Here is a 20,874-nt window from a genome sequence, read left to right as displayed (position 1 = left end):
TACCCTTTTCTAGGAAGAGCATCTTAACCCCGGGTTTGATTCCAGACACGTTTGATAATCATTTGAGCATTTACACAAAGAAGCCAATATTGAACCCCAGCACTGTTGAAATATTGGATGTTTGCTACACCAACCTGTGGACGAGGTTTGACCTTGGAACTGATCAATTCCAGTTCATGACTTTGGACAGGAGAAAGAACGTCTTACCAGTAATGAGCAGCTTGTAGAACTGCTGGTACGGGTTTTCCTCAGTGCTGTGCGTCTCCCCTGGGACGTAGTCTCCGAGACCGATGGTGGTTAAGGAGATGAAGCAGAAGTAGAGGGACTCCAGAAAGTTCCAGTCCTTCTCCAGGGTGAAGAAGATCCAGGAGGGAATGACGAGCAGCAGCAAGGTCACCACCACGGCCAGGATGGAGGCGTGCACCACGGCGAACTTGGACTTGGACATGGCCCACCTGCGGGGAAAGTAGGAGAGGGGCCGGCGGGTCACCGGGACCATGATCCTTTGCACCACTGCCGAGAGGAAGAAGAGGGTAGCCGGGATGCCCACGAGGGAGTAGATTATGCAGAAGGCCTTTCCTTCGTCTGACAGAGGAACCGTATGGCCGTACCCTACACACACAAGGAAGTACACGGTAAAAACACACAAATACTAGGACAACTTGTTTGTTTGCATACTAATATCTTTGACCAGATCAAGATAATACTACATTATTGTACAAAGTCCAAATTTTGCTGCCTTTATTCTTGATTTACTTCCAGTTCATAAACTTTTCTGGGCTGGAAATGGTACAAATCAAGACTTTGTAGTTCCGTAATTAGCATAATGTGGTACATTTGTGAAGAAATAAGAAAAGCCTATAAAAAGTAGACAAAATGGCGGCCTATTGTGTGTTTCCACTATCGTTAGGAGTACCGTGTATTCTATCTGGGTGGACTCTTAGAAGTTGAAGTAGCCTTGATACTTAATAGGCCAGATGACCTCTAACACTGTGGAATCCAATAGCACTCTCAACTGGGATGAATAAGTAGAACAAACATCTCAGTGGAGTCCTAAGCTTTAGGATACAACGTGTAGTAACCTTCAGGACCTAGGATGCTTTTTCCACGTTTCTGTAGTTCTAATGTTGCATTGCGGTGTTAAACCATGCCAAAGTTTCAGATCACGAGGTTTGTGCATTTGGAAGTGAGACCTGAAAGAAGTTTGGGATGGCTCATGGTTTCAGAGGGCGTGGCAAAACTGAACCACCTGAGAACCGGGTTCCAGACTAAGAGTGGTAGGCACGGATGGGTTGATGGTGCTATTACACTGGTAACCTAGCAACAGTGCAGTGCTTCTTTTTGTTTAGTTCAATTAAAGATGAGTAGAGTGGCTGAAATAAAAAGTACTGTATGTCCACTGGTTCTCCCATCAAGTACTACAGGACACAGCCGTTACATTACGTTACGTTACGTTACGTTACATTACGTTACATTACATTACATTACATTACACGTGTACCTTGGAGGACCTTCGCTAACCAAGGTAGGTACTGTAATGTATTTAACGATCAATCAATCAACTGCCACCAACTTTCTTCCGGACAGGCACCTCGGTCTACCCCACCCCACCCCACCCCACCCCTCCTCTCCTGGGGACGAACCTGTGGTGGTGAGGACGGTGCTGGTGAAGAACAAGGAGGACATGAAGTCCCAGTTCCGGTGGCCGCGTCCACTCATGACGGACACGCCGTAGTTGTTGGCCTCCAGGACTCGCACCAGCAGCTCCCGGAGACGCGCTTCCGACACGCAGGTGTTGTTGCCGAGGAAGTCCCGATGAGAGGCCTCCAGCTCGTCCCGCAGCCGGATCTCGTAGGGCAGCTCGATGGCGGAGAAGACCCCGGCGCCGACGAGGAGGTAGGCGGCGTAGACGAGCACCATCACCGCGAAGTTGAGCGCCGATCGGTGACGCGAGGCCAGGCAGACCTCCATGGCGGCCCTCTTACTTTTAAACCCGACCGAGTCACCAGTGGCGACCGTGAGCGCTTTAGTGGCGGCTTCTTCCTCCTTCGTTTGTCGGAGGAGGCGGTGACGTCACACACCTGGACAGGTGGATCTCGCCAACAGGTTTTTTTTAATGGCGACACAACACGAAAAAAATATTCGTCATTTAGCTGTTTAAAGTCACCTTTTTACTCATCGCTTATACTTCTTTTAGTTCGGTATTGATACTTTTTATACTGCTTAGGTCACGTGTACACGCCTTCCGCATGAACTGGTTTAACTGGTTTATAAGCACTACACGGCAATGTTTGCCCCCCCCAACTGTAGGTCATGTCAGACGTACTGCATTGGATGCACCTACCTACATACGCTGAATTAAAAAGAGAAATATGTATACCTGTATTTGATATTGACTTCATTCCACATTAGCGGGTGAAAGTCACGGAGTGACCACTAGATGGCAGTAGATACCCTGTTGACAGTCACCGGCCACTTCATTAGACAAGCGCTAATGTAAAAAAAAACACACACAAAAACGTTTCCAATATGTTTGCGTAAACAGTTATGGAACCACGACATATTTTTCAAAGTAATATATTTACATTGTAATCATAGTTTATGGACAGTGTGCAGTTGACGTACTCATGTAGAATCAGTAAGTGCCCCAGATTAGCTTTTAGCTCATTTCCATCACCAATCCCTCATGTGACCAAATGGAATATCATACATGGAATATCATACAGTAGAAAGACACCCCCCCCCATATCTCTGGAGCATACAGTATATCGTACTCTTTCTTTCTCACTGTTGGCCGTTAAAGTCATCCAGTCTTTAAACATAACTGAAGTTAGTTTAGCGGGTTTGTAAACATTTGTCTTTGTTTCCCTCGAGGTGCTGTGCCTCCCCATCCGTCAAGGTCAAAGGTCAAACAAAGTATGACAAATCGCCGCTCGCATTAAACTTACAAAAACTGGTTGATTTCTAACTAATAGTTACAGTATTGTAATCAAATAACATTTACTGTAGTATAATTATTATTCGCAATTAAATATTGAAATCAATTGACAGGCCGAGTTAAAATACATCAAATGGCTTCAAATCCATAAAAAGCAGAGAAAGAAGAGGATGTATCCTTTTCTTAGGCGGCCTAGTCTCCGAGTGCCGGTAGATTCTTCAACATTTCAGGTGTCTGAAGACAGAAAAAGGCAAAATATGAGAAAAAGATGTCATCACATAGACAAACACGGAAGGAGCGAGCAGGCACGACGGATTTCTTTACCTCTGCACTCGTATCTGAGGTCAGAGAAGAGCACGTGTTCCTGAGAGAAGACAAAAAGCCCCAGTCGGCCCCCGGCCAGGGTGTCATCATACACGCCGCCCGAATCCGCCAGAATGTGCCTGCCCTCGTACACCACCACCCTGTTGTCCAAGCACAGCCATTAGCAGTTTGGTTGTTAACCTGAAATGTCGTTAATGGACCCATTTGTGCAAACATGACTATTTTTATCAAATAATTGTTGATATTTCCTGGTCAAGTCACAAGATATTATTAACATTTTGACCTGCGGTACGACTCAGTGCCTCTGGGGGGCGTCATGGTTTCCTATGGATTGTGTATTTTTTACCAGCATTGCCGTCTGTTGAATGCCCAGCGGGCCGGATTAAGAACATCCCATGCGGGTTCACATTGGGAGTGACCAGGATGGATAGGATCAAGAAGGAGTACATCAGAGGGACATTACATGTTAGAGGCCTTGAGACTGAGATAGTCAATATATTGGTAGAAGGATGCTGCCAGGTAGGAGGCGTGGAGGAAGACCAAAGAGGAGCTTTATGGATGTAGTGAAGGAGGACATGAGGGCAGATTGTGTGAGAGAGACAGGACGTTGTTTTTCCAGCTTTAAAAATTTGGACGCCATCCACTTTCATCATCACGCTGAGTGACAGCTCCACCCCCCCCCCCCAAATAAACATGAGAAGCCGGCCAAGTAGTGGAAGTTTGAGCTTTGAACATATCCTGTTCACGTGTCAAGGATGTTTCCTAAACGCCGACTAATCACTATCACATTGCCTTCATGTCGAGAGCTGACAGCGAACCGTGACGACATCACCTGATGAACCCAGTTTTGGGTCTGTGGATGAGGTGCATGCGGTAGGCCGTGTAGTCCTTCCAGCCTGTTTTGTTGGGATCGTGCCACAACGTTCGCACCTGAGACAGACCAAAAAAACGAAACGCTTGAGACAAGTAGATTAGATCTTTCCATGGAAACCAGGAGTTGACTCATGCCTGGTTTCGAGTGTTCCCGGTGTGCCACAGAGCATTGCGCAAATATTCCCCCGGTCCTGTGGTGGAGTTGACCAGTTTAATGGAGACACCCGCCGTCCCGAAAGCCTTCAAGGGTTTCTTTTCCCAGTAGGCCTGAGACACCTGAGGAGTGGAAGTAAGCCAGAGTTGGACATTGTTGAAATAGTCTTCATGCAGCTAACGTTGCTCAGGGTTGAAGCAGCAGATATAATTCATCCAGAGTGGTGCTTGAACTGCAAAATGAATATTGGAGTATCTTGATCATGGGTATCTTGATGTCCAGCATATTCCACTGGCCTTTCTAGAGAGCAAACCTGTTTCCACATAACAACGTAGAAGCGTCGGCTGGACTGATAGCTGAAGACGATGCCGGCGTAGTCGTCATCCCGGTTGGTGTTGACGTAAAAGGTCACGCTGAAGTCCACCGCGTTGAACTTGTCGTATCCTGTCGGAACGTTGGTGATTATCAACATTTATTGAGCGGGAATTTGATGACGTTTACCCAAAGCTATGCCAGGGTCCGAGTTGGTTGTCTGGAGCAGCTCCGTGCCTTGGCTACGGATCACCCACAGCGGGTCAGACTGGGCGGTGCCTTTAGGGTCCAACAGAACCACTTGAAACTTCCGAAAGTCCGTGTACTTGATGTCTTGGTTGAGAGGACACGGATCTAGCGCGTCTGGAATGCTGTCCTTGTCAAAGTCATCAAAGCAGGCGTCTCCGGTGCCGTCCCCTGAGAAACAAACATGGAGGAAAGGGTTGTTTGTTGACAGGAAGGTGAAGATGTCTCCCAAAGCTAACCATGAGCGTCTGCCTGCTCCTGATTGGCCACCAGCCTGCAGTTGTCCCTGTCGTCGGGCATGCCATCGTTGTCGTCGTCGTGGTCGCAGGCGTCCCCTTTGCCATCCCGGTCGTGATCGGCCTGGTTGCTGTTGGCCACGTAGGGACAGTTGTCCACAGAGTTCTGGTGACCGTCCTCGTCGATGTCCTCGTTGTCGTCGCACATATCGCCCACCAGGTCGCTGTCGGAGTCCCGCTGCAAAATAGCGGTCACGTATTTGCGTACGTCGGCTGGGCGTGGTCCTTACCTGCTGTGGGTTGTGGAGAAGGGGACAGTTGTCACACTGGTCCCCAACGCCGTCCATGTCTGTGTCTCTCTGGTCAGTGTTGTAGACAAGTGGACAGTTGTCTCCATCATTTGGGACCTCTGGAAACAAATGAGCAACCATTGCGATCACATGATCATTACTGTCCAAAAAGTAGAATTGTGTGTTGAGCCAGTCTGGTCTTGATATGCATTACCAATGAGATGCTTTATTTGTTGTTTTTCTATGGTATGGGTTCCTACATGTTTACGTTGTTCTTCACGTTGGGGCCTCCTCTCCTGCCAGGTCCTTATTTCTACATCTTCCGTATTCCGCACCTCTTTTTGCAGTGCTTACACGGACTTCCTGCTTCTGACACAAACGGTCCACCCCCGGCCCTCCTCGAGCTGCGACTGCTCACACTCCCAAGCGCTCCCGAGGACTTCCACGTTTACAGCAGCCCGTATAACATCAAAATACAAAGAAACTTGCGTTCCACTTTGAAAGCCCTAATATATATTTATATATAGAGTTTGACAGCCTGAAATAAGATGATTGCTGAAATGTAAAGGATGGGCTCACTTCCTGTCTGACACTTCCTACCATCTCCATCAATGTCAATACTGCAAGCGTCCCCCTCGCCGTTTCCATCCGTATCCGTCTGCAGGGAGTTGCTATCAAAGGGACAGTTGTCACAGCGGTCCCCGACGCCATCCTGGTCGCCATCGAACTGTCGAGGGTTGTACACCAGTGGGCAGTTGTCCTGCGAAACACACATTAGCGTGTAGCCATGTAGCATTGGTTGTAGCATTGGTGCAGCGTGAAAGGGAACCACTGAGTAAAGCACCTGTTCATCCACGATGTCATCATTGTCGTCATCGGGATCGCAGGCGTCGCCTTGCCCGTCCCCGTCCAGGTCCTCCTGTCCGGAGTTTGGCACTGTGGGGCAGTTGTCCTGCAGCAGGACTCCGTAGTTAGTCACCGCCCCCCAGAAGGGCAAATAATAAAGCTAGTTGCTTGTACTGTTTGACAGTGATACGACGTATTCCTGTTGCAGGGCAGTCTGCTGTTGGGCCAGCCATCCAAATCGCCGTCTTCACCACAGAGAAAACCGTTGCCCGCAAACCCTACGGCGCACACGCACTTGTACAAGACCTGTGACGCCAGGCCCAGGTACACACAGTTGGCATGATGGTGGCATGTGTGCGTGTTGTCTTTACACGGGTTGTAGGGCTCGCACACCTGCAGCCGCAGTGGACAGACGTTACATCTCAACCGTCAGGAAAAGGTCATCGGAGAAGGTCCAAACCTGCCTGCCGGTTCCTTTGGGCCTCCTCCAGCCCCAGACCGAAGGGCTGGTTGCCTTTGTAACGAGGAGGACACGGCTGACAGAAGAAGCCGGGGTCTGTGTTAACGCACCGGGTAACGCACACGCCCGCCACATCGCACTGCAGACACACACAACGTGTTGGTGCGGCACGCACATCAGATTTATTTTACTCGCTTTACCTCGTTGTCATCTTCACAATGAGTGCCGTTGCCGTGGGAACCCGCCGGGCAATGTCCACATCGCCATGCGCCATCGCCTTGCGAGGAGCACGCCACGCCGGGAAAGCACGGACTCAACAGCAAACACGCGTCTGAAAACGCACAATGACACACAGTGCCCAGAGATGTTGCACGATGCCGTTCACTGGACTACCAATGCTGGCCTTTTTTGGACCTCTGTGTAGGTCTCCAATGGCCATCGTCATACTATGCAGACACCTCAAAAATAATGTCATTTTAATAGCATAAGGCTGAAATATGAATGAAAATGTAAGTTGTAACATTATGATCTTGCAGCCCCGCCACCCTCGTGAGGATAAGCGGTAGAAAATGAATGAATTCTAAGGTTAGTTTTTGAGATGTCCAGGTCGGGGGTACTTGGGGTCAAATGTCTGAAGTGGTACTACGTGACTGTAAAGGTCAGTCTAGGCTACGGAGGTTTGAGCCTACCCAAAGGACATGCTTGCTTATTGCAGGCCTCGTAGTCTGTCGTGTCTCCAGCACATGGCCTCCCACCATACTGTGGGGCAGGGTCGGAACACTTCCTCCGCCGACTCAGAAGGCCTCCCCCACATGACTTTGAGCACAGACCCCAGTCCGACCAGGCCGTCCAGCCTCCCGCAACTGCACAAACACACCATGTGACTTCTCATCCCGTCTTGTAATCACTTTGGGATGGTCAGTACCAACCTGGGCAGAGCGTGTTGTTGCAAGGTTGCATCTCCAAGGCTGCGCCCTCGCACCCTCTGCCTCCCTTCCGTGGTGGCGGATGGTCGCACAGTCTGACCCGCGTGATGTTCCCCCGTCCACATGTGGTGGTGCATGGAGACCAAGGGGACCACATCCCCCAGTTCCCGTCACTTGGCGCTGAACATGAAAGCAGAGTTGTCCACACGTCACATCCTCTCAGCGTTGTGTATACAGTTGGAGAGCAAAAACATGGTTCCAATTAGTGTCTCGCCATCTCTAAAATCCATTTTGAGCGAGGTTCAAAACGTTGGCCCACTTGTGGAGCGCTGGCAGAAACAAAGTCCTTGGACAACACGTGCTCCGTCAATCAAACAGGAAGACAAATAAACAGTCCATGTGCGTTACAAGACCGTACCGTCGCCCTCGCACTTGATCAGGGTGCAGCTGCGGGTTTGAACCGACGGCCCGGTACAGGACGCCACGTCGCCGTTGCAGGATCGGCCCCTTCGCTGCCCTCCACGGCCGCAGGTCGCCGAGCACTCGGTCCACTCGGTCCACTCGGACCACGGCGACCAGCCATCTGCTTTGTCTTCACATCCACAACCACACGTACGTGGGCGTTGTTAGCCAGGCGCGCTTTTCCACTTTGACGTTGCTGAATGATTTGATGTGGTGACTCACTCAGGCAGACGGGGCAGCACTCCCCCTCCATGAAGGACGGATTGATGCAGGACACCGCAGAACAGGACGCCTGATGACACAGCACCCTTCCATACTAGACCAAAGGAAAAAGTATTCATGCGCTAAGTGGAAAGAAATCTGTGTAAATGGGTTATGGCCAGATGTTGACTTGAGGAATGAGGTCATGACAGGAATAATAAGAACACTCAGGAAGGAAATACACTCAACCAATATGTAGTGGATGTACTACAGTATATAACAGAGGCCACTAGTTTCAGTCGATGGCTACAAATCCAGCCTTTGTCATCCAGCCAAATGCTGTCTTTAATTGACCATACTTATTTTAGTTAGCTTATTTAGCACACAAAGCGGAAACTTGTATATTTTGGATTAGTATTATTACCTAACCGACCTTACTACAACCAAATTATTAACTTTGAATTTTAGGGAAAATAAAACAATAATTTAATTAAATCAATTAATTCAAAAATAATTTGAATTATTAGTCGCCAGCCAGGAGTACCCGGAGAAAAGCCACGCATTCGCAGGATTCAAACCCCGGTCTTCCCCATCTCATATATCTCATATATGCAGTACAATAAGGGGGTATATACTGTTAAATGTAGTAGTGTCCTAACTCCAAGTATTTGTGCGCCACTTTTCCACTGTCACATCAAAACATGATTGAGTGTGCGTGTGCATGCGTGGACCTGGCAGGCGCAGGACGTGCAGCTGTCCACATCCCAGTCCTCGCCGTGCTCGTACGCCCGTCCGTCCTGCACACACACCACCTCGCCATCTCTGCTTGGATGGTGTTCGTCGTTGATGCCGTCAAGTCCAGCCAGAGCTACACGCATGTCGCCATTTTCTCTCATCTGAGGAGACCAAAACAAAATGAACATGACTTCATAGATGTTTGCTGTCAGAATGTGCGGCCAGAAAGGCAACACCGTCGCCATTCTTTTTTTCCAAACAGCAGTGGCGGCATTTGGTGCCAGGAGGAGGATGTTAATACATGTTCCATTTGCACGGCCGCATCCATTTCTTCACAAACCTCAGCTTGGCATCTTCTATCAGAGCATTGAGATGTTACCAGACAGGATTTCAGTGTTTTTGCTGAGGCTGTAACTCCCAGTGACTACAACAAGAACACCCAGGGAGGGCAGACCACCACCAAGGCTTGAACCCTTGTCACAGGATTCCTGTCTATTCTGTAGACCATTCTATAGACCTTTTTTACTCATCTCAAACACGCAAAGCAGATAATAATTGAGTCATGGGACCAAGATGAGAGATAATAATTACATAATATATTAAATATGGGTGCTCCGATTGATTGGGCAGACCCCCCATGGCGGAGCTAATCAGCACTCATTTGTCTCACCAGTCTGTCCAGGTCTTCAAGCAGGTTTCCGGTGATGAGACGCATGTCGTGGATGTCGGTGAGCATCTGCGACATATCCTCACACGGGTGGCGACACACCGCCGATGTCAGGTTGGCGACCCCCTCGCCACACACGCCTGCGGGGGAGGAGTGTGTGTACCTAATGATGTGACCTGTGTGTGTGTGTGTGTGTACCTGCAGCTGCTGCACAAAAGAGCATGGCCAGCCAACTCATCCCTCTTCACTTTGAAAAGTCCTCCGTCCGTCACAATGCCTTGCCTCGTCTTCCTTGCTTCCTTGTGTCCTCCACTCTGTCGCCGGTGTGTCCACGCGAGACAAGGACGCTGAGAGAAACCGGAGAGGAGAACAAGCGCTGAGAGTTGAGCAGAAAGTTGTCCTGGTGTTACAGTGAGAGAGAGGGTGGGGGCTGGGCTGCATGAACAGCTGGATGGATATCTTGCTAATCAACTGCTAGCGTCAATGACATCACACCAAAGCGCTAAACTATCCCTAAAACAGCACTAAGAATGTTAGTAATAATGTTTGGCTTTTGGCACTAGAGCGTCTTTGACCAACTTGACTGTTTGGCGACTGCTTCGGCCATATTGGGGATCTCTGACTAGCGTTTTGGCAGTGCGTTCTTAAAAACATCACAGCACACCTACCATGTCCAAAATCCTGGACTGGTAGTCCTTAAAAACAGTGGAGCGCTCCTGTCGTACAGCAGATCTTGGACTAGTGTTTTTGCAATAGGTCCTTCAAAGCAGGAAAGCGCTCCTGCTGTATAGATGATCTTTGACTAGCATGTTTGCAATGTGCCCGTAATGTACAGGATCTTGGACTAGTGACTAGTCCTTAAATAGAGAAGAGTGTTCCTGTCATATAGCAGATCTTTGATTATTACAGACTGGTTTTTGCTGGTTTTTCCCAGGAGGTACTTTTAAAACTGCAGAGCATTCCAGTTGCATAGAGGATCTTGACTACAGTTTTTGCACTCTTGTCATACAGATGATCTTTGACTCATGTTAATATAGTGTTTTTGTTTGAATATATAAGAGCAAAGCCTAATGCAAGTGTCTGGGAATGTTCTATTTACACACACACGCATTTACATCATCTGCATGGACTGTATTTTTAAAAAATGACATCAGTGAAAATGAGCATGTGTGGATTAGAAAAACATCCACTTCTAGCGGGATCATCTTGTCTTTGCCTTTCTTGCTCTCCTGCTGAGTGAAAGATTCATCATCATCATCATCATCATCAACATCTTGAATCATTTCTTCCATCAGTGCACACATGCATGAACACATGCTTGACTGTGACTGTGCTCGTGCCAAAATACACACACATACACACACACGATAAATGTTCTATCCGTAGATGTACACCTACTACCTTACTACCTATCAATTATTCAGCCAATTAGCAGTTAGGCCAGACCCAAGTGTGATGCAGTACTGCAGCACAGTACATGCAGTACTGTTTAATCCTCCTCACAAGCAGACTACATGCATGACTCTAAGCACGCTGTGGTCAGAGAATTATGCGGGCTTAAAGTAAAAGGATTTACAAGTAAGACAACACAAGGAACTTAAGAGAGGAGAAGGTTGAGGCTATGGATGCATTAAAGAGACGTGCTTTTCCGATTTAACCCTTTAAATGGCGGGCAGACTAACGTGAACAAAGCCATTATCCATCGTATTCAAACTGAACACTTGATTTTTGTGATTGCATTTCTTTGCCTCATCAATGGCCATAGATTGGGTTATCAGTCAGTCACTTTGGGTTCAGTAGAACAGCAGACAAACAGAAATCCAGTTAAATCCAGTTAAACCACGAAATTTGAAGAGCAATGTGGCAGGGAGGGAAGATTGGATATATTTACATACTGTATAGTTTACAAACACAGGGAATTAGTTCTTGGACACAGGAGGGTTTGGGGAATGACATAGTGTCTGCTTCTGTATACCTATTTGCATTATTGACTATTTTGCTAAAAAAAATGTAATATAAGGGAATTATTTTATTATTATGCTTTGTTCAATTGTATTATTATATTTTATTATTATTATTAATAATAATAATAATAATAATGCAAAACACTAAATCATTCAATTATGTTGAAAAAGTATCCGCCATATTGGCCTATTTACTTGGGATCGGACGACTAACACGTCAATCAAAAAGCATCTTCGTTTGGGTCAAACCTTTTGGGCACGCTCGCGTCGTGCGTGATGACGTAGCCAAAGGTCAGCAGGTGGCTTCCGGCAGGCCCAGAGTTCGCTTCACCTCCACCGGCTTTGCTGAGCTCAATTAGCCGTGACACACTTTCCCCCTCTTTTCCCTCCCGGGCTGATCACCTACCTTCCCCCGGCGTCGCTGCGTGTACTCGGCAGCAGCAGATTAAGCCGCCCAGATAGCCAAAGCACTTCCATGACAGCATATCATCCGCCCTATCCGGTCTCGGTGCGTTTTAACGCGGCAAGGCCTCGGAGATGACCGTAGGTGGTGTTCATACGCCGGCGTGTCCCTCCGTGCTGGTCCCTCAGAAGGCGATCGTGTACAATGGGCTGCTGCCTTACTCGGACCGGCTGGACCGGGAGGCCTCGGAACTTTTGGTGGACATCAAGTGGAACCTGTCCAGAGCTGTGCTCCTCAGGGAGCTTTGGCCCGGGGTCGCCTTCTGGTCCAGGAAGCTCTTTTCGTAAGTACTTTAAACATCAGAATTCAACATAATTTTAATTCATTCTCCGTGACTCAACATAATTTGAACTGACCAATTACCTTGACAACATAACCGCATAGCAGAGCTAGCTAAACATCCGAATTATTTGCATGCTAGCTAGTGGCTAAACCCATAAAGGGCGCTCATTTCAATATTTGGAAATGCATTCAAATAAATACTTACATTAGTGCCATTTTGTTGCGTTTGTGTCATTTGTACTAGATAGATAGATACTTTATTCATCTCCAAGAGAAATTCCCATGTTGCCTAAATAATTACCCATAAACTTTTGACTGTTTATCTTCATTGATTGGTCGATAGAAGTCATGTGATTGGCGTCCATTTTGCATCTTGTATAGCAAGTATAATTGGCCAGCAAAAATGTGTCTAAAATGGTCTACAATTATTTTCTTGGAAAGAAAATTCATTCATTCATTTTCTACCGCTTTTTCCTCACGAGGGTCAGGGCTCACTTCCAAATGTGTAAACCTCATTATCTGAAACTATGGCATCATTTAACATGAAAATACAGCATTCTAACCACATTTGTAGGTCAGAAAAGTGGAAAAAGCATCATAACTGTTTCCAAAATAGTTTTTATCTAACTGTAAAATGACCTCTTAGGGTTTTTTTTTTATTCTGTCAAATTTGTCTCTGTTTTTTTATCCATACTTTATTTCACTGTGCACACGTCTAAGTGGGTTGACTTCTACATGGCAGAAACTCACTTGCGAAATGAACTGAAATGTGCCTCGAACAGGCCCCCTATTTCTGGCAGCATGTCATCTAGCTAAGCTTTGTCCATATGGGTCAGGAAGCAGGACGTGATCATCTGATTGACCCTTCAGTCCAGCCCACCCGTCCCCTGACCTCTCCCGTCCTCTTTTCCAGGTATCTGAAGCTCTACGGCAGGAGGTTCAGCAAGGAGGACCATGTTCTGTTCATCAAGCTGCTGTATGAGCTGGTCACACTCCCGGACCTGGAGCCCCACATGATGCAGAGCTACGCTCGGCTGCTCATTCAGCTCCTTAAGTGGGTTTGACAGTTTTATTTTTAGTGTGGTTTTGGGTAAACATCCAGGAAGTACACTTAACAAACAGCTTCCAAAGGCTGTCAGAATTTATGTGTAGTGGATATCTAAGCACACATGCGTACAAAACTCTGTGGAGTCTACTGCTTAACATCTAGAACCCTGTCTCTGCTTCCTATGTTCCTTAAATCACACGCGTCTCCACCGCAGCAATGTCACATTCATCACATAGCCTCTGTCTGGAGGGTGTTACCATGACGACCGCATCCATCACCACGCCAGCGTCATAATGTAGATGTCAAAGATTTAATACGGCACGCCAGACCTCACCGCGGCAAGATGGATCTCTCTTCCATCTCCATCCATCGTGCTTCACCATAACTTTCCTTCCAGTTGACGGGCTTCTTGAATTTTCAAATCTCACTCCAATGAGTGTCTATAGCCCCGGTTTTGGGTTTTTCTGCAATTATCGGGAACAGAGCAGCACGGCATTGAAGAATATTTTTCTTTTAATTTGACACCGAAATGGGCTGGAAGCACCCACTATTCCAAAACATATAATGTATATGAGACGTTTTTAGGTGCAAAGTTTAAAGAGAGCCCTTGAATTGAAAAGTAAAATGAAGATGAGTTCACAAAAGTCCTTTATTAGTCCGCTGCTATGCTAAGGCTAAATGTGAAGCTAGGCTGACCATCATTATGGCCATTTATATAAATGCTTTGGCTATCCTTTTAATAGCTCTTAGAACAAGCCATAAGGAAATAACAAGATTCCTTACCAAACAGGAAAAAGGAACTGCTTTCTAGAGATGACCTCCAGTTGCCGTGGCGACCGCTTTACCAGCTGTACGAGCGGGTGGTCTACTCCAAAACCGAGCATCTCGGACTCATCTGGTTCCCCAAGTGAGTCATGATGGGTCGAAAGGCTCACACCGTTTCTGATTATTTGAACACTGGTAACTTTTTTTTTTAATTCACAGCTCAGTGGAGCACATTTTGAAGGCTTTGGTCAAAAGCTGCAGACCGTAGGTTTCATCTTCTGCTGCAATTGTGTTTGCATGACTTTTAACGTGCTGTGGTCTTTTCTTCTCCACCCATCAGGTATTTCCCTGCGCCTTCCACCAAGGAGATGCTGGAGGAGTGGCGCCCCCTGATGTGCATCTTTGACATGGCCATGCAGAAGGCCATCAGCAACATGGAGCTCTTCCTGCCCACCATCATGCCCCCCGAGGAGCATGGCCAAGGCTTCAGGTAATTCTTGTTTGTAAGTGCACTTTAAGTTAGTTACATCCCGATGTACGTTCTGACTTGTGCAAAAAAAAGTGGCCAGCATGAATTTTTAAGGGCTGCACGGCGGTCGAGTGGTTAGCACGCAGACCTCACAGCTAGGAGACCTGAGTTCAATTCTACCCTCGGCCATCTCTATCTCTGTGTGGAGTTTGCATGTTCTCCCCGTGCATGCGTGGCTTTTCTCCGGGTACTCCGGTTTCCTCCCCCATTCCAAAAACATGCTAGGTTAATTGGACAGGAAGCGGAAGTCGGACACAAAGGAAACTGCTTCAAAAAATCTCAAGGATTTCATCCCTAAAGTCACTTATTAAGCATTTCACTCAGACGCCCTCTACTCGGACTGGTGGGGCACCGCTCCTCCGAGTGTAATTCTCTTTTATTGGTCGCTTTCAGGTTGTGGTTTGATGAGATGATGGATCTGTGGGTTTCAGTGCAGAATCAACCCAGCTGGGAAGGGGTGAGACACACGCACACGCACACGCACACGCACACGCACACGCACACACACACGTACACACACTCGAGTTCATGTACAAATGCATTATATATATTATGCTGGATTTATGTGCCCTTGTAAATATATCAGACCAATTGGTGGCTTAGCAAATATTCCTATGTTGTTTGAGCGATGAATCACGCCCGCCTTTTATGTTCCTAGAAATCATCTGAAATGACGCACTTGCATTTCCTCAAATTGATGACTGATGTGTTGTTGGCCCGCTTCTGTTCAGCCTCCTGGCTCAAAGTACCTCGTCATTACAGCTCTGTTCACTTTTCTCGGGAACAAGCCACTTTGACTTAGCTTTTTTTTGGTGTTTTGTCTTGTCGTTTTGCAGCATTTAGTGAACCTGTTTGCTCGCCTCGCCAATGACAACATCGGCTACGTGGACTGGACCCCTTACATCGCCACTGTGAGCTGTGGAAAGAATGCACACTCCTGTCCCCTACATTGATTTTTAAATAACAAAAATAACAATGTTCACCCCTTTTGTGTATTTTTGCCGTGTAGATTTTCACCAGGATCCTGCGCAGCCTCAACCTCCCGGTCGGAGTCAACCACATGGTGGCGCTGCGCTATCTCACCAACTCCTATGACATCGGACACCTGGTGTTATGGATCACGGCCCTGCTGGTAATACGTAATACCGTATTTTATGGACTAATTGGCATTTACCAATGTTTCTCCTAGCTGTGAGGCCTGCGCGCTAACCACTCGTCCACGGTGCAGCCCCTCTTTTAACCAATTCAAAGATTAATGAGGCATTACTGTGCTGTGTTTATTTCATTTTATAAATCACACCTGTGAAAATATGATATTCAATTTTTTTTGTGGCTGATTTCTGGCATCTGGACTAGGGTGGACCAGGAAACCCTGCACAGAAAGAGTTGACTTGCCTCTTCAACAGCATCGCCTCATTTTATCATCCCTCCAATCATGGTCACTGGCAGGTATATTTGCTTCTCTCTCTCACACACACACACACACACACACACACACACGGACACACTTTGGTTTGATTTACAACCTGTCATCCAGGACTTGGCTCATGTTCAACCGATAACGAAAGGCGGCAGTTTTGCAGGCAGCACGTGTCTCTGGGCGATAACGCTCAAATTGGAACTTGTGTGCCTACAGTCTCGACTCATGCGCTTGCTGCAGCGTCTGCCGGCCAGCGTTGTGCGCCGCGTCCACCGTGAACGTCACGCTGCCCCCGGCTGGATCACACTGGTGCCGGAATCTCAGAGGCTGACTAATGAAGACTTGCAGGAGTTCACTCGCAGTCTCACTGGGGCCGCCCTGCTGGCCATGTTCAGGTACTCCACTTTGGCCATTGTTTAGCAAAAGACATTTTAAAAATCTTCACACATACAGTGGTTTTAAAGTGTTTTTAAGTGCTACATACAAAAAGGTTTCATCATGAAATGTGGGTGTTGCACACATGTGCCCTCTACTGGTGACCTGCAGTAAGACGGGCTGTACCGACGCTGCCTACGCCCTCCAGAACCTGGCTCTCCTCACGCCACAGCTCGCCCTTTCACCTGTGCTTGAGAAGTATGTCTACTAATCACTGCGTATTAGTATTTTCCCTGTGAAATACATCTATGTGACATACTACACAGGACGTACGCAGCCATGGAGACCCTGACGGAGCCACACACCCTCACCGCCACTCTCAGCTGCATGATTGGCATGGCACGCAGCCTGGTTGCCCCCAGCGACTATTACCCAGAGGGCCGCCTGCACGTGCTGCCGCTGCTCATGGGGTCCCTGCCCGGGGTGGACCCCAACGACTTCAGCAAGTGCATGGTGAGTCCAGTGGAGATCCTTATGATCATTGGAGTGTAAAATAGATTGGAATGCTTTATCTCCAGACTGAATGACTCCATCATGGAGTATATTTGCTAACATGAATGCGCATCTCCCGGCTGGTGATTTAACGTCAGCCGGCGTGCAAAAAAAAAAATCACCTCCTCATGATGTTCCCAGATAACGTTCCAGTTCATCACCACGTTCACCACGCTGGTGCCTTTGGTCGATTGTTCGTCCGTTCCCTCTCAGCGCAGTGATCTATCAGAGGTACGCCATCAATCACTTGGCTTGGCAAAAAAGACCAGGGATTTCCAGACTTTTTGCCTTGAGGTCCTTGAAAAGCCCACGGATGCGAGGATCACGTTGACATTTAAAATTGTGTAAAGTAAGGGTGCTCACACTTTTTCAGCCTGGGAGCTACTTTTAAAATGACAGGTCTTGAAGATGTACCTCCTACTATAAATATAGACAAATATATAATCATTATACTGGAGTTAGAAATGTGAGTATTTATGTACATTGTTTGGTGCATGGGTACTCCAGATACTCCCGCTTTCTAAAAATGTGCATGTTCCGATAATTGGAGCTTCTAATTGGAGTTTCTAAAGGTATGAATGATAGTTTCCAGTATATGCGCCCTGCATACATTTGTGAACAAATGTATTAGGTTACGCTTCTTCATAAGAATACCTACCCCCAACTATTGTGCCTGTTCATTTTGGGATCAATCAGCTCCCCTTTAAATAATAAGAAAATAAGTATCCTTTCCTGTCTATCAGGTTGAAAAAGATCTGTGTTTTGCTTCTGCTGAGTTTGAAGACTTTGTTCTACAGTTTCTGGACAGGTAACGACAAATACTAATTGATCAATCCGGTAAGTTACAAATGTTCTCTTTGCACAAATTCCATAATTGTGTGTTTGTGTGCAGGTGCTTTGCTCTCATCGACAGCAGCACCCTGGAGCAGACCAGAGACGAGATGGAGACGGACACTCAGACCCAGCTGGAGAGCCTGGTGGAGCTGGGCCTTTCCTCCACCGTGAGCACGGTGCTCACCCAGTGCTCCACACACATTTACACGGTAACACACACACACACACACACACACGCAGTACACATGCATGTTTTTCAGTCATGTTGTGATGGCTTGTTTTGTGCTTGTTGGCATTAGGTGGCTTTACAGAAGGTGTACAACTTTGCTACCTCCAACATCTTTGAGACATGCGTGTCAGGCAGGATGGTGGCTGACATGTGCAGGGCGGCCGCCAAGGTGTGTGGGTGTGTGTGTGTGTGTGTGTGTGTCTGAGAAAAATAGCATATTGTTATTCCATCGATGTATTCATGCACACATTCAATTACTGCAGACACATCCTCCCCCCCATTGTGTGTTATTGTCATTTCAATTCAATTTGTTTGGCTAAATCATTCTCTCTCTTCCTTATTTCTTGGCGTCTTTGTGTGTGTGTGTGTGTGTGTGTGTGTGTGTGTGTGTGTGTGTGTGTTTGCAGTGTCATCCCGCTGAGTCTCTGCAACTGTTTGTTCATCACTGCTGCAGTGTCATATTCCACATTACTGGAAGTCAGTACAACGTTGTGCATGTCTACATTAGAATCATTCACGTCCATGTCATGTCTTAATGTCCAACATTTGAGCAGTGCCCAGTGTTTGAAGCCCCCTAAATAGTTAGTCCAATGTATTAGCCTGCCAGTGATACAGTCCAAAATACTCATCTTCCAAATGTGTGTGTGTGTGTGTGTAGATGAGGATCTCCAGAGTGAAGACGAGCTGGATAAAGAGCTGCTGTGGAACCTCCAGCTGCTCTCTGAGGTGAGATGCTGCTGTGTCACACATTTCCAGAGACAGTGCTGTCAAAAAACCCTTGCGGTGTACAAGTTTGCCTTATTTTGCTGTAACAGTGCCAGACCACGAGATGCAAGTCAAGCATTTGATGGATAGATATGATCATGGTCCAAAGTTTTCTTGTCATGACTGAAGAGATTAGTCAGTTTGACTTTGGTTTAAGGACTTGGCCTGATTCCACACATCCTTAAAAATGAATGCATGTACAGAGATAATATTTTATCTTGAAAGGTGCTGATATTGCCAGAGAGAAAAAGAAAAAGTGTAGTTAAAAAAAAAAAAAAAATGATGACCTCATGACATTTTGTTTTAGTCGGGCCCGCTCAGCACACCACGGTCATAAATATCCAGCCACTTTGTCGCTGAGAAGAACATATTGATACCCTTTCTGTTTTGTTTTATTACTCCTGGGAGCTCCATGCGAGAGAATAGTGAGCCAGACGCCGTGACTTACTGCAGGACTTCAATATTTAATATTTACTCTCCGCTGTATCGGCTGTGTGTGTGTTTCAGGTTACCCGTGTGGATGGCGAGCAGCTGTTAAAGTACCAGGAAGAGCTAGAGCGCGTTCTCTACACGTGTGTGCGTCTGCGGTGTAAGCGGGCGTACACCCTGGCCTGCAGCCTGCTGGAACACATGCTCCGCTCGCTGTCGCTCATCTACCCCACCGAGTACAGGAGCACGTCTGGAGGCTTTGACACTGACCTCCCCATACGGGTAACGCTTCGAGACAAAGCACGACTCGTATAACATTCATTCATTCATTCATTTTCTACCGCTTAACCTGACGAGGGTCAGGGGGGTTGCTGGAGCCTATCCCAGCTGTCTTGGGAGAGAGGCGGGGTCCACCCTGGACTGGTGGCCAGCCAATCCCAGGGCACATTTTGACAAACAACCATTCCCACCCACATTCATACCTGTGGCCAATTAACCTCGCATGTTTTTGGAATGGGGAGGAAACCGGAGTACCTGGAGAAAAGCCACGCTTGCACGGGGAGAATATGCCGAGGGTGGAATTGAACTCGGGTCTCCTAGCTGTGAGGCCTGCGTGCTAACCACTCGGCCGCTGAGCGAAATGCAACATAAGGGTACTAATTTCAAAACATTCATCAAATGACGATAAGGTCATCCATACAATAAAGTACAAACCATAATGGATTTTAGTAACACTTTTTATTCTTGAATAGTGTTTTCTTTCTTTTTTTCCGAAAAGAAAAGTGATCTGCAGATCTGCTATCAGCATTTTATGAAACAACCTTGGTCATTTTTGTGTACTTGCAGCTTGATTCCCGCTCCATGTTCATTTGCTGTACTATGTGACTGAGTACACAAGAAGCACATCTTTCTCTTCCTACAGTAGTTTCTGCTTCTGTGTGCAGGACTGGGGTCGGCCCGGCGACGTCTCAGCTTTGGGTCTGTGCTGGCATGTTCCGAGCCGAGAGGAGGAGAACTTTGTTTTTCAGCTGCTGTCCCGCCTCCTGCATCCCGAGCTGGAGCGAATCAAGGGCCACGTCTCTGGAGATCAGCCACTGAGCAGGTGTGCAGATATATTTTTGCAACTTCACTGGATCTGTAATGTCTCACCTCATTCGCAGGGAGGAGCTCTTGCAGAGCCTTGCAATCGTACAGTACTGCCTCCTCGGGGCCGGCAGCATGCTGGCCCCACTGGACGGACCTTCTGTCACAGACCTGTGAGTCTTGCTGGCACACGTGCATATTAAAAAACCACAGACACTTACATGTATGTTTCCCCAGAGTGCCCTCCATGGTGAACCTCGGGGAGGTCAAACTGCACGTTGGCGTCCAGTATGGTAAGAACGCACACCAGGAAGCCACCACTTTGTGATGAAGTCGCTCATTTGTCATCTTGTGCATGTAGACATTTCACGGCAGAACTACAGAGAGTCCATCTGCCACACCGTGAGGCTGCTGCTACGTGAGTAAACATTTAAACACTCAGCCAGCCAGCGGAGCAGCATGCTCG

At 47.3% G+C, this 20,874-nt stretch overlaps 3 protein-coding genes and 1 long non-coding RNA gene across 4 annotated transcripts in view; 2 read left to right on the top strand and 2 right to left on the bottom strand.

The window, feature by feature from the left end:
- The window catches only part of LOC131109277 (potassium channel subfamily K member 1-like), a 4,638-nt gene extending 2,434 nt beyond the window's left edge, over positions 1–2,204 (bottom strand). The window contains exons 1-2 of the mRNA XM_058061075.2: positions 1,644–2,204; positions 208–612 (exon numbers count right to left, since the gene is read on the bottom strand). Of these exons, the coding sequence (XP_057917058.2) occupies positions 208–612; positions 1,644–1,971 (733 nt within the window). The 5' untranslated portion in view covers positions 1,972–2,204. The remainder of the gene's footprint in view (positions 1–207; positions 613–1,643) is intronic.
- Positions 76–7,117, top strand: LOC144895258 (uncharacterized). The gene is made up of 3 exons (XR_013625754.1): positions 76–635; positions 1,588–1,896; positions 6,428–7,117. It is a non-coding gene; the product is annotated as an uncharacterized LOC144895258 (long non-coding RNA).
- LOC131109275 (thrombospondin-2-like) lies at positions 2,403–12,508 on the bottom strand. The gene is made up of 21 exons (XM_078788772.1): positions 12,041–12,508; positions 9,869–10,017; positions 9,674–9,810; positions 9,000–9,164; positions 8,290–8,383; positions 8,024–8,197; positions 7,609–7,785; positions 7,369–7,542; positions 6,880–7,010; positions 6,684–6,818; positions 6,394–6,612; positions 6,218–6,325; positions 5,974–6,133; positions 5,374–5,492; positions 5,087–5,321; positions 4,791–5,018; positions 4,603–4,733; positions 4,271–4,411; positions 4,095–4,192; positions 3,263–3,402; positions 2,403–3,172 (listed from the first exon to the last, which is right to left on the bottom strand). Exons 2-21 carry the CDS (start codon positions 9,906–9,908, stop codon positions 3,165–3,167), a joined length of 2,814 nt encoding a protein of 937 aa, XP_078644898.1. The 5' UTR covers positions 9,909–10,017; positions 12,041–12,508; the 3' UTR covers positions 2,403–3,164.
- Positions 11,809–20,874, top strand: part of psme4b (proteasome activator subunit 4b) — a 21,615-nt gene continuing 12,549 nt past the window's right edge. The window contains exons 1-23 of the mRNA XM_058061066.2: positions 11,809–12,380; positions 13,293–13,433; positions 14,218–14,334; positions 14,412–14,456; positions 14,533–14,682; positions 15,115–15,178; positions 15,558–15,632; positions 15,731–15,853; positions 16,078–16,170; positions 16,358–16,536; positions 16,688–16,774; positions 16,843–17,029; positions 17,210–17,299; positions 17,812–17,876; positions 17,961–18,111; positions 18,202–18,300; positions 18,539–18,608; positions 18,790–18,857; positions 19,404–19,607; positions 20,270–20,427; positions 20,486–20,581; positions 20,646–20,701; positions 20,770–20,826. Of these exons, the coding sequence (XP_057917049.2) occupies positions 12,172–12,380; positions 13,293–13,433; positions 14,218–14,334; positions 14,412–14,456; positions 14,533–14,682; positions 15,115–15,178; positions 15,558–15,632; positions 15,731–15,853; positions 16,078–16,170; positions 16,358–16,536; positions 16,688–16,774; positions 16,843–17,029; positions 17,210–17,299; positions 17,812–17,876; positions 17,961–18,111; positions 18,202–18,300; positions 18,539–18,608; positions 18,790–18,857; positions 19,404–19,607; positions 20,270–20,427; positions 20,486–20,581; positions 20,646–20,701; positions 20,770–20,826 (2,584 nt within the window). The 5' untranslated portion in view covers positions 11,809–12,171. The remainder of the gene's footprint in view (positions 12,381–13,292; positions 13,434–14,217; positions 14,335–14,411; positions 14,457–14,532; positions 14,683–15,114; positions 15,179–15,557; positions 15,633–15,730; positions 15,854–16,077; positions 16,171–16,357; positions 16,537–16,687; positions 16,775–16,842; positions 17,030–17,209; positions 17,300–17,811; positions 17,877–17,960; positions 18,112–18,201; positions 18,301–18,538; positions 18,609–18,789; positions 18,858–19,403; positions 19,608–20,269; positions 20,428–20,485; positions 20,582–20,645; positions 20,702–20,769; positions 20,827–20,874) is intronic.

The sequence above is a fragment of the Doryrhamphus excisus genome, unplaced genomic scaffold, assembly GCF_037039965.1.
Source record: "Doryrhamphus excisus strain RoL-2023G ecotype Guam unplaced genomic scaffold, RoL_Dexc_Guam_v1.1 HiC_scaffold_24, whole genome shotgun sequence".
Classification (NCBI taxonomy): domain Eukaryota; kingdom Metazoa; phylum Chordata; class Actinopteri; order Syngnathiformes; family Syngnathidae; genus Doryrhamphus; species Doryrhamphus excisus.
The sequence above is the reverse complement of the archived record's forward strand: the minus strand, read 5'-3'. Positions and strand labels throughout refer to the sequence as shown.